This window comes from Rhynchophorus ferrugineus, unplaced genomic scaffold, assembly GCF_030347505.1.
Source record: "Rhynchophorus ferrugineus isolate W39M unplaced genomic scaffold, kcgeb_rfMv2 rfM8, whole genome shotgun sequence".
Classification (NCBI taxonomy): Eukaryota; Metazoa; Arthropoda; class Insecta; order Coleoptera; family Curculionidae; genus Rhynchophorus; species Rhynchophorus ferrugineus.
The window spans coordinates 13,225,302-13,238,934 of record NW_027472587.1 but is presented as its reverse complement, the minus strand read 5'-3'; the positions used below and the strand labels follow the sequence as shown (position 1 = coordinate 13,238,934).

The following is a 13,633-nucleotide window of genomic DNA, read 5'->3' as shown; positions in this document are numbered from 1 at the left end:
GGTAGGTATTAAGCTAAGTTGTGTGTATATAGTAGAATATAAAATACCTGTAGTAGATAGTTTAAATGAATGTTTAGTTTATTTTTTTATTTTAAAACAGCAAGTTCTTTATTTAGTTTTTGAAGTAGGTTAATTTTTTTTTCAAAAATATTTTATTACAAATTAAATTTGATGACGACAATGATGACGTGCATTGGCCATTATATCGGAAGGGCTATACATTCGTATTACAGTTAAGATAACTGACGATATATTCAAACGACTTCATAATCAATAATTAATTTTTATATTCTCATATTCTTACAATAACCTACTTCGCAACTATGAAGTGACTATGAAAAAAAATCACGTATTAACGTCGTCTGCGACAACGTTGAAGAAAATGCATCGGAACAAAGGAGCTCGGTGCCATTTTTCGACAGATAGCGCGAAAGTTCGCAATCCGCCGCCCTTATTATCCAGTTTTTTCACGTAGATGTCGGAGTTATTCCTATTCCGTTAGCGCTGTCACATGCCCGCTGTTTTATTTCCGTCAGACAGGGTCGTTAACGTTCCGCTCGTGTTAAATCATAAAATTTTATTCTATTGCAGCGCAGAATAATCGTACAGATAAGCTGATGAAGTATTCATTCGAACGTAATAATAGGAATCGAAATTCATAAGAGTGTCCTTGCATGGAAATTTAATATGCTCGACGTAGACGCAGATGGCGCTGCGATCGTCTGAAGGCGGCGGACTTTATCAAAGTTAATTTGCTCTGTTTTATTCCAAAATTATTAGGTGCCGGCTCATTTTTTCACTTCAAAATGCATTTGTTGCATGAAAACAGTATAATATAAATCAAATAAAACATTCTCCAACATTCGTCAGCTTTTTCCTATCACTCCGACTACATGACGATACCGTGTCAAAACAATGATGTTGATTTGTCAACAATGCAATGGGTTGAACTGCCCATTCGAGCTACATCAGTATATCTTTCGCAAATCTTAAAGCGTGAAGCCGAACGTATGCAACATGCAACAATACGTTGTCTATAGTCTATACAAAGTTATTTTGTATATATGTCAACTAAATTGTGACGTTAAAACGTCGTAATGTTGCCGCATCAACTCTGACTTTGACATACAACAAAATGCTAATCTAAATAAAATAATTGCACAAAAATGCTATCAAACATATTTAGTTTCTTTTAACATGATAGTACATCTAATACATATATTATGGAAGGACTTAAAACTACAATTAAGAACACTGGTACAATAGTTTGTAAGTTAGAGTTGTTTTATTATATTTTCATTGAACTCTTTTCCACGCCACCCATGAGGAAGAATTCTAGGCGTTTTTTATTAAGTGGTATCCCCCTGGAGGCCCAATCTACCTAATTAACAATATATCAAAGTAATGTATTTTACATTCATTCGAGAGCATATTTACCTACGTTTTTTTACGTTTAATTCTTGTTTCCTTCGATGATATGTTTACTTGTCAAGTCATCTTGATATCACTGTATTTTTGGTTTCTTTTGCTACTACCTGTGTACACCATTCTTGATAATATTAATCTCTGAATTCTGACTAGCGCATTTACCATATCTACAAAAGAGTTAGTATTCATTATCTCCTCATACATTCTAACCTAATGCTCATGCTTAATTCTGAACAATTACAATCATATCTGTACACACAAATCTTTCACGCCATACAATACCATTTTCTATAGTTATATTCTCTTAATTATATGCATACTTTTAGTTGTTTCCACTCTCATCACTTTATGTTCTATTATCACATAAATTATTTCAGGAATTTCACAGTATTATCGCATATCCTGAAAGTTTCCTTTAGTTACATTCACTTTCCGAATCACTGTCCAAGTCAATCACTAAACTATTAATTTCCCATTGTCTAAAACATGTTCACGATTCCACCATTTATTAATTACTTGCTCTGTATATCTTATCGAGATCATCCAAACCGAAAATGTTATGATTAACAATGCTTCCTTCCATATATCCAAATAGTTCTTGATGGAATATCTTTCTCGACCAGCATATCTATTATAATAAGCCTTTGCTACCCCGCATATCAACTCGATTGCATTGAATGTATAGTAATGGAGGAAGACGTAATACTATGTAATAATAATATGTTGTTCAGCCATGTTTTTTCGGGATTATTTCTAAAAAAAGTAAATTGCAAAAAATTCAATGAAACATTTCATTTATATTTACCTAGCAACAATTTGAAATACTTCATTCTTTAACGTGGTTTCTTCAAAACTTATTATATGTGCTTTAATCTAATACTTAATTGCAGCCTCTGTTGATACACTTGTTATGATCTTTTCCACCAGTGCACTGCATGGTGAATTGTCCATAACAATAACTGATGATTCGTCCAAGTTCCTTAAAAGCGGTTTTTCAAACAACTGCAAAAACAAGTTATTGTTCATTTCTCCATGGCAGTCACCCTTGGACTTAGAAGAAAACACAAAATTCTGTCCCAGCAATAAAAATATTTCATTTATATTCCTGTTTCCACCATGAAGTAGTTCCTCATGACTTAGTCTTATAGTTATGTTTGCAATGAATTTAATAAATGTCATGACTAACCTAATCGATAGTTATTCGCACGTTTACCTTTTTCCATCAAATTTTGTTGCCTTTCTCATCTAAATATACAAATTAATATAATAATTGTTCCTTGACTTTGTTGGTTTTTTAAATTGTATTCTTTTAAAAGCAACGACTGCAAGCTCTAAAATAAACCCATTCGTAGGTTATCTTTATACCACTTAAACCCTATATTACCCAACAGGGGATGAAGAGATGTTCAACATCACTCAAATAGCTGCACATCATTCAGCTTTTTATTGATACTTTCAAGACTAACAAATTTTTCTGAAATAATTGTACTAAATTACGTTTCTCTTGAAATACCTACTTGTTGTTTTTATAAATTTCATATATTTGAACTCTGATACAGCTAACATCAATCTGATCTCGATTCATCACCTGTTTCGCATAAAGACTATTTCTTTTTGGTGAATTAAGGTTATATTTTTTTTTAGATATTTTAGACACCGTGCCGGTACTAATTTCAGCGCAGTTGTAACACGCTAAAAAATATTTTCAATAAAAACCGCGCCAGTTTGAAATTTATTAAAACAAATCCTTAAAACAACGTTTGTCGGTTTTTAACCCGTAATTATAATATTTCGAATAAGTTTGCGTACGTTTGACAGCCGGACGACTATAACAGGCTAGTTCGCTTTCACGTTCGAACTACAATAAAATGAGAAGGAAAATATTGTCTGATTCTGAAACGAATTTACATATTGCGGCAGGTAATACATTAAATATATTATATACAAAAAGACATTGAATAGACTATAGTTTGTTTACTTGGTGCATGTAAACATCTGAAAAAACAATTTCATTCAGTTTTAGCAGCTCATAATACACTCCACCTTGCCTAGTCCACTATATGCACAGCAGCACTCTTGGACTATCCTATGGTCTCAACGATTAGGATTGTTGCAGTATGTCCATTCTTCATCACTAGTCACAACACGCCACCAAAAATCTTCTTTTATTGCCCGACAACCAATAAAATCCCGACGTTGAAACAGTTCGAAACAACATTTTCAGACTATCTTCCCTCCTTTTGAATGGTTTCTGTTGCTTGTATATATCCGAAAATAGTTAATTCTAGCTCTATTCTCATACTCATTCTAATCTGTCTGAAAGTTCTTTGATAATTTGAGCTAGATTTCCGTCCAATTTCTTCATTGTCACAGTTATTTTATGGTCCTCCAAATATTTCTTTGTCATTGACATCAATATTTTTTAATTAATTGCATCTTTCATTAGATATGCTTAGTACAATCTTAATTTACAAATTAATTTATTACTACTGTTCTGTTGAACGACGATTAACATACATCCAAGGCGCGTACGAGATTAATACATCAGTATGTATTTCCCAAATTAAAATAATACTAAACTACTTAAGGTAAAGTTAAGATTACTTCTACACTAAACGTATTTAAACGTACAATACTAAGCGTATTGTCCAGTAGCTGTGTTACCTCAACGTTGCTATGACTTATCAATCTTATTTCATGTTCTAGAACGAAATCTTGGATCATTTCGTGTATGTATTTGATTTCGAGGTCATCCTGCAGCTCTCGTTGGTTACGTAGCGATAGGCATTGATAATTAACCGTAGAACTTTGTTTTGGATACGTCGGATTACTAGTTGATTTGATGTCTTACTGAAATCCCAATTTGCACATTGACATCAATATGATGACTATTAAATACCTGCAATTGCTCAGTTGTATGAAAAAACACTTTCATGTTCTTGTAATCAAAGTTTAAATATATAATACAATTACAATTGCAATTTTTGAAAAAGTAAGTCTAATAATAAACAGTATGTTGCAAGATGTATGCTTACAGATATTTTCTGTTATAATTTTCGTTAAAAAATGTTATAATTGGCACATTCAGTATTCGTGTAAATACAGATATAAATAGAAAATAATCCATACATCTTAACTGTCTTTGTATATAAAACCAATATAACGTTATCCCTTTTAACGATCTGTTATTATTCGCTTAATGTGAATCTCTTTCAGATATTATCTATTGTTCAGTAATATATCCATCATTTTATTAGGCAGTTTAACTTATTTTAGTGCATTAAGCAGTACTTAAAACTTCATAAACAGCATAAAGTTATGGTGATATAGAGCACGGTTTCTACGACTTCACTAATATTTTTCTGGTAGTAAAATCCCATATAGCGGAAAATAAAACTAAAATAATTTTACAACCGATTTAGAAAGTTATGTATGATTCTAAACGTAAAAAGCGCCTTATATCTTCTCATATTTGATTAACTCAATAAACCTTAAATATATTTATAGTATATTGTCTGTAATTATTTGTAATTGAAATACTTAATTAAGATACAAATACATATTTGGTATTTAAACATATACGTATTTGGTATTTGGTGTAGTTACTTCTTAAAAATGTAATTTCTAGCTGGTACTTCAAATGCCTGAAGCTGAGGTTAGGTATTTGGTAGTTACTATTTCAAATACTTATGGTTTCAAAATATATTTATCATTCATACAAAATCGGCATAAGTCACAAAAGACGAGATGAAATTCTCTTTACGGTTCTATAGGGTGGCTAATTAGTAGTAAATCAAAATGAAATTACTAGCAAACTATAATATAATTATAAGCATAACCTCGCAACCAATACAGCTGTTGCAACCAATCGCTGCAGCTTTAGAATACATTCAGATTAACAAAGGTTATTACGCCAAATTTTAACTTCAACGACTTAATGTCTACAAGAATCACATTATATCGGCTGCAGGATTCTATTTTGACGCATAGCACTGTTGCTAAATATGAGTAACAAATAGGAAACTCAGTAGGAGTCTCTGAAGAAAAATTTGGCTACATCCAATAGCCAGATGGGGTTATAATCAGCCATCCAAGTAATTTGATTAGTCAATTTAAATCTCCATTATAGGCACCCGTAAGAAATATATTTTGCTGTGAATGTTGATTATGTATTGAACTTCGATTAATCCGTTTTAAAAGGTTTGCATTGAGGAGGTAATATTTTAGTGAAGTTGCAACTATCAACTAATTCATCCAAGAAAAAAGGTTTATTGCCGTGTGCATACACTCTTTCGGTGGGGGATTTCTTTCTAAAATTACAAAAAATACTTGAATGATTATTAAAATTAGTGTTAGGAACTATCTGCTGAAATCGACTATCGACTGACTTTTGACTACTTTTTACTATCGACTATTTCAGTAACTATTTTTTGTTCGACTAATTTTGCTACTTTTTACAAGTGAGTGTTTCAGTCGACTGTTTTCAGTCGCTATTTTCGGTCCGACCGATTTTGTTACTATTTACTATCGACTGTTTCAGTCGTGCATTTTTAGTTACTATTTTTGGTTCTACTAGTTTCATTCTACTGATTCTTAACGTTCTGGCTCTGTCATCCTCGCCGTGACCTTAATGGAAATGTACCCAGTTTATGCTTACATAGATTTATATGTAATATATATAGTTTTATGATTTTTTTGGTAGTTTGCTTGTAAATAACAATATATTGTATATTAATATAGCAGCATTTTGGAATAATAATTCTTCAAGATTCTTAATGTAATAGGGTAAAGAAATTAAAATTGTGAATGATAAATAGTAAAATATTATTGACTGTTTATAAGGCAATAATAGCAATTTCTATAATTCTGTCGATTTTTGTGAAAAACCGCCATTTTGAACGGAATTCAATAATAAACAAAGCATATATTTATTTAAAAAAGCTCTAGTAGTTATTGTGCGATCATTTTCAATTATGTCATGCATTAGTTATTTTTTTCTATGATTAGGAATATGTTTAATTTTTATTTAGTATTTATGGTTATTGTACATCTTTAGCTTTTAGGTTTTGTTTTAGATCTGTTGTATTGCCTTCATTTATTACAGTATATTATTTAAATGTAGCAATTAACATATTAAAATACGATAAAACATTTGTGGGGAATCATTCCACTCTATAAAAAAATGCCATTCCTTTTTACAGACACACAGAACATTCAAATATAAAAATAAATCTATTTCGTTAAAAATGAAACTATAAATTGCATTTTAATAATATTCAGTAATTATTGTTTCCTTTTCCCTTTTTAAAGTTAGTAGGTGAAGGAATATATACATCTCTGTCTCGCTCATTGGAAAATATAAGGACATACAAAATTAACTGCTCCAAGCAATTATCTCTGTCCTTTTCTCGAAAACAGTCGAACCGTGCATTTGACTGAAAATAGTAATTAGTGTTTTCAGTCGCTAGTTTTTTGACTATCGACTGTTTCAACTATTTCGACTATTTTCAGTCGATAGTTCCCAATGCTAATTAAAATGAATAAACTTACCCCAACTTATCTATTATTATTAAGTACCAAAAATAATTGCATAGGATTTTATAATCTGGTCCAAATGTAGTTCTAATATAGAACTTTATTATGTACAATAATTATAAAAGGCCAGTTAATCACAAAAATGCAACAACAGCAATCAATAAAATTAACCAGCCGTAACAGGATACTCTTTAATTTCTGTCCGAAAGAGTTGAAACAAATCAAATCGAACCGAACTGGCGAAATATTCTGTGGGTTTTGTAACTTTTTTTATCGTTTTCACGGTTCATATAATGATGAAATATAAAACCGACACCATCTATAAAAAAATGTAATTACTGCGGATGCATCTCTCGCCATTTTGAATAATTGAAGAACGGAATGTTATATAGCGTTAGGTAAAACCTCATAACTGTAAATGTTTAATGTTTTGAAATATTAATAAAGAACGAGGATGGTGATTACCAACGTTTCATTTGTATGAATAAAAGCAGTTATCGGATATTTGAATATTAATGAATGTATATTGCAGGAATATTAGGTAGTTTTGAATTATTTCCTCATTTTATAAAATAGAGCAATTCTAATTAGTAAGGTGGGGAGAACAAATTCGCTCTGAGTATAAATCAAAATATACGTTTTTACAAACAGCCATACATAGAATTCTTATTTTTCAATATCATATCTGAAGAAGTGGTTCAATCAAAAGAAGACTACCAAGTAAATAACATCTTACGGCATCCTTCAGACAGGCTACTCTTTGCAGCGCCGAAAACAATCAATTGTTTCGTATCTAGAAAGGAAATAAAAGAATCTCTGTTGACCAAAGGGAGTGGGACGGAAAAAATTTAATAACTTTTACGAAACAAAACAAGCAAAAAGGAGAAACGAGTGGGAGAGAGAAAGAAGAAAGAAAACTAACCGACGTCGCATGAAAGGCGACCCGTTACGTTCGACAGGTTTCTGGAAACTTTATAATCTTTTTTACTATGAAAGTTTTCTTTTGCGCGGTGGCATTGTTCGAACACAAACAATAGTATCGTGAGCTATTTTCAGTCTGCAAACGAACACGAAACTCAATTTCCACATGAACAGAAGAAGTGGGATTGTGTGCTGAACAGTTTTGATTATACCGGGTATTTTTAGTTCCGTTTTTTCCCCCGTCCTTTGTATTCTGGGATAAATCATTTACTGAAGTCAATGGCTTACGTAGTAAATTTAAGGACAAAACAGCTAAATATTTTTTCACTACATATATAGTATATCCAAAGATGCAGTGAACTCACATCTTTTCAATTGGTGACGTCAAAACGGTGCAATGTTGCCGCATTTATTGTTGACATTTTACCCTTTTAGTTTATTTTAGCTTCCATATCTAACAACATTCTAATATAAATAAAATAGTGAAAAGAGTATGTTATAAAATTTGATTTATTTTAACATTATAATACATCTAATGCATATATTATCGAAGGACCTAAACTAGAATTAATAAAACAGACATATCGTGTTAGAGTTATATTAGTCTATTTACATTGGACTCTTTTATAACCCACCTATAGTCTCCTTCGGGAAAGTGCTGAAGACGTACTTTTTTTTCACTAACTCCCCAGACCGCCCCGACAAAACTGTTCTTTTATACCCCGAAACAGTATCGAAAATTGGCAAACTTTATTTCCTATCGCAATATTTCCAATTTCCAATTTAACTAGAGGCCCAATCCACATAATAAATAATTGTTCATCAGCATTTTATTCTCATTAGAAAACATATGCACACATATATCTATGCAGATAAATCTTTCACACTCTGCAATACAATTTTCTACAGTTACCCTGTACTCATCGTTAGTAGTTTCTTCTCTCATTGGCCTATCTTTGTATTGTCTGTATTAAATGATAATACTACATCCAGAAAGATTAATTGATACAAACTCAAATTCAATTCAAATCATTGTCACTATCTCAGCCACTTTTCGATAACAAATATGTTAATTTCCAATCTAATACTAGCTCACAATTCCATCATCAACATCTCCTGTATGTCTGATGAAGTTCTACCAAATCAAAAGGTGCTATTGTAGAGAGTGAATTGTTTTCCACATATCCTAATAGCTTCTGTCTGTATATCTTTCTCGGCCTGCATATCTACTGTAGTAATTCTTTGCCACATCTCATAACAATTCGATTTGATTTAAGATACAGTGATAGGCAGAAAGATGTTACATTCTGTTGCCACATTTTTCAGCCATCTGATCTACTGTAATCTAAATATTTATATTCTATAACAATACTTGACTCTCTAACTCATTTCATTGGTAAGAACGAATCTAATCTATTTCTGAGTGACTACTTATTTGGCCTCAGTATTTTCAACTACCGTAATCAAAAATATTAAGCAGAAATTTGAAATTTATCAAGAAAAGCAAAGTGCAAAAACAACATTCGCCGATTTATAACCTTTTATCACCAATATTTTGAAGAATTTTGCTGGCATTTGACAACCGAACGGCTTTTACAAGCCCACTCGGTTACATATTCGAACTTTGGTGTCTGATAAGGTGTCTTTGGTGATGATATTTTTAACTGGAATAAAATGAAAAGGAAAATATTTTCTGGTATTAAAACGAACTTGCAAACTGCAACAGACAATAAATTATACATCTTGGTGACGTGAAGTTCACTGTTACTTTGGATAGATTATATAATATAATAAGACCACTAGGGGGAATAACCTAACGCTTTCACCATTTTATTATATTATTTCAAGATAATGCAGATAAGGCATCTGAAATAATTCTGAATAGTTTCACGTAACCGAAAAAATTACTCATACTATTTGTGATACTTTTTCAGTTGTAGATTAATTGAAATTGTCAGCATAGGAACGGCAAAAGGAAAAATAAAATTTCATCGGCTTCTGTCGAATGAATATTTTTACATTTTTAACAGTCCCGAGCTGCCGGTTCCCGTTTGCGGTCTTGTTGTTTTTATGGAGTAGAAAGTTTTGTATACAATTTGCATTTTCAATTTAATAGCCGACAGCCGCGGGCGTCCTTTGCCAAAGATAAAAAAACCTCCAGTCCTGCTCCAGTTTTTAAGAAGTTAAATTGGAAATATTGCGATAGGAAATAAAGTTTGCCAATTTTCGATACTGTTTCGGGGTATAAAAGAACAGTTTTGTCGGGGCGGTCTTGGGAGTTAGTGAAAAAAAGTACGTCATCGGCACTTTCCCGAAGGAGACTATTTAGGGAGTTATCGCCATCTTTATGTGTAAAAAGATGCCGACTCGAGTATCTCGGGCCACATAAAATCGATCAACTTACTTCCATTCTTTGATAAACATGTCTATACTGTCAATTTCTGGCATAACTCTCGCGGTTCAGAGTATAACGCCACCAAAGCTATACACTACTGAAATTTAGGAACTCCAGAACGTCAAGAAATCATTCCACGGAACATTGGGTAAATAAAAAATAGTGTACATCTGGAGATCATCAGACACAAAGTAGTCTATACTCATGAATAATTTTACTTGAACTGTAATCTGTCCAAGCTATTAATTAATAAGCAAATAATATCGGTGTTGCCTCACGCGAGGTGTGATCTCTTCTGAATTCATTGAATAAACCGAAATCAACCTACCTCCATGATTTTATGGACCATTAGGTAAACAAAAAATAATACACACTCAATACTTACAAATAATTTTACTTGAAGCGTAAGTTGTCCAAATTATTAATTAAAAACAATTTAATAATATAGATGGCGCTTCGTTCGAGGGATAGTCTGTGCTGAATCCATTAAACTAAGCGAAATAAACACACTTCCATGTTTAAAAAAAATCCCTATTCTGCAAATTTCTAGTACAACCCTTGAGGATTAGAGTATAAGGCCTCTAAACTTATATACTATAGAAATTTAGGAACACCAAAACTTCAAGAAGTCATTCCATGGAACATTAGTTAAATAAAAAATAGTGTACATCTCGAGATCATCAGACGCAAACTGTCTTACGAAAATATAGTCTATACTCATGAATAATTTTACTTGAACTGTAATCTGTCCAAGCTATTAATTAATAAGCAAATAATATCGGTGTTGCCTCACGCAAGGTGTGATCTCTTCTGAATTCATTGAATAAACCGAAATCAACTTACCTCCATGATTTATGGAACACTAAGTAAACAATCAACTGTATAGCAAATCAACAATCACTTTCTGACACACATTTGATAACCCCAATATTTTAAGAAATTATTTCATGGAACATTCGGTAAATGAAAAAGAATGCACATCACGAAATCAAAGATAAACATTCAATCAATCAAACACGAGTACAATCGATACTCATGAATCATTTTAATTGAATTGTAAGCTGCCCAAGCTGAACAAGAACTACATAAACACCTTCTATCCTTTCCTCAGGAGCTGGGTGTTGTTATATAAGACTACTAATGCGGCCCTCGTTGTTTGAAAAGACAGTCATTGAAATCTAGCGGTGGGATGTAATAAGTGTTATATTTATTATATATAAATATAATAATAAATATAAATATAAATGCATATATAAATGTAAATATTCATAGTCCTAGAGTTACTCAGCATTTTGCAAATTACCAAAATACCAACATTATTCTTACAGTATGCTTACAATATGTCTATACCGCTGAAAAGATGTGAAACAGTTTTTCCATTTTTCTCAATAAATGCATTTTAAACGGGAAAAAGTGATCGGAATATATGCAACCACCTAGTAATAATAATTCTAAATAGTGATACCTCATCTATTCTTTATATTTTACGTAAACTACGTTATTATTATATTACTTTTTAAAATGTAATTTTATTTACAGTTTCCACAACAACCAAAGATGATGGTAAACCTGGTAGTACCTCACCAGATCTTAAGGGTAAAAGACCAAAAACAAAACCAACTTCCCCCAACAGACAGGGACCTCAACAATGTCAAGTAAGAAATATGAAATAATTAAGTACAGAAGGTACACACATAAATACAAATCGACATCATTTCATTCATATTAAGGGCGATTTTTGGTCTATAAAATTAATTTTAAGAACATTTAAATGACGGAAGGCTTACACCAAAGTCACAATCTTAAAGTAACATTAAAGAGTTAACCTTTGAAAAGATAAGAAAAAACATTTTTAATTTCTAGACTAGAATACATTCTTATTAAATATGAGTATCTTGACAAGTGATCAATACAATATAAGCAAGCAATGAAACAGAGTTTTAGTTACTAGTTACTTAACTAAATGGCACCAATTCATTTCTAAATAATTATGTACAATTAAAACTGTATCAGAGTTTTATACAAGCTAATATTTGAGATAAAAAATAAAAAAATAATTTTTGTTTATAATAGTTTTTAAGATTTTGAATAATAGTTCTACAAGACGATATTATCTTACAATTTTTTCTTCTTTTCTTTTTCAGGTGTGTTCAAAAGTATTTGGCAACGCCTCTGCTTTAGCTAAACACAAGTTAACGCATAGTGACGAACGAAAATACGTTTGCAACGTATGTAACAAAGCTTTCAAGAGACAGGATCATTTGTAAGTATTCTACGGCATCTGTAACAATAACAAAACAATATAGTTAAAGAAATATTTATACAACCGCACATTTACATTTCTGTTATTGCACAGCAAGCAATCTAAACTTAAAATTAGAAGGCACTAGAGGCAGCTTGGTGACGCAGTGGTAAAGGCGGCAGGACGGTCCTACTTTTGTTGCGATAGCCGCGGGTTCGAATCCTGCTAGCGCATGGTCGTAAATTTATGTTTGTGATTATTTAATATTTGTGACTGTCCCAGACAAGAGTGTAAAATCCGACAAAGGAAATGATCCAAGTCGCATGTACTAGAGGTTTTTTTTATAAAAATACACAAAGTACTTCAAAAAAATTAAAAGGATTTGTTGTTAGACACGTTGTTCGCTAAAAACATATTGTTTTAATTGATATTTTGCTGAAAATAACTCGATAATTCCTACCCTTCGAATTATTGTAATATATTGCTTTAATTATAAATCCAATGCCAAAAATTCTTCCATGTTATCAAACTGGTCACAAAAAAACAACCATCTCAATATTCCTGGCTTTCGATTCGTAAGGAATCAACTTCGAATGATTCAGATAATTCTTGAATTATTTGATCAAACTTTCAACACATTAGCTCAGCTAGAGAACGATTATCACAACAGTTCGTTTTTGCATATCAACTTAAAGAAATAAAGCTCCTACAAAATCAGTATATTTCTCTAATTGAGTGTGATCTGCCCAATTTTTGATCTAGAATCTTAAAAACTAATCAATATGGATGCCAAGGTACTCTCCTGACTCTGCTTGAGGTATCCCTCAAGTGATATAATTAAGTTTTTGTATTTTTGCCACAAGTTTATTAACCCGAAATTATTAAGCTGTATTTTTCAGTATCCACTCTATTTGTAGAACTTGTTGACTGTCGTTTGTATTTTTTCTGTAACTCTAGACAAGGTTATGTATTTTGTCATAATGACTGTGTCTTCAACAAATGTTTCAAGAAGTGTTTTTTGTAGGGCATGTCCTTAAACACTACCCTTCGGAACTCCAGACGAAATATGTTTAACATACTGAATATGACATACTTTTTGCCTATTTAACATC

At 31.7% G+C, this 13,633-nt stretch overlaps 1 protein-coding gene across 10 annotated transcripts in view; it reads left to right on the top strand.

Moving 5' to 3' along the window:
* Window positions 1-13,633, top strand: part of LOC143200833 (uncharacterized) — a 623,832-nt gene that overhangs the window by 558,751 nt on the left and 51,448 nt on the right. For all 10 annotated transcript variants that reach the window (XM_076411562.1, XM_076411560.1, XM_076411561.1 and 7 more), the window contains 2 exons: window positions 11,819-11,934; window positions 12,424-12,542. In XM_076411562.1, the coding sequence (XP_076267677.1) occupies window positions 11,819-11,934; window positions 12,424-12,542 (235 nt within the window). The remainder of the gene's footprint in view (window positions 1-11,818; window positions 11,935-12,423; window positions 12,543-13,633) is intronic.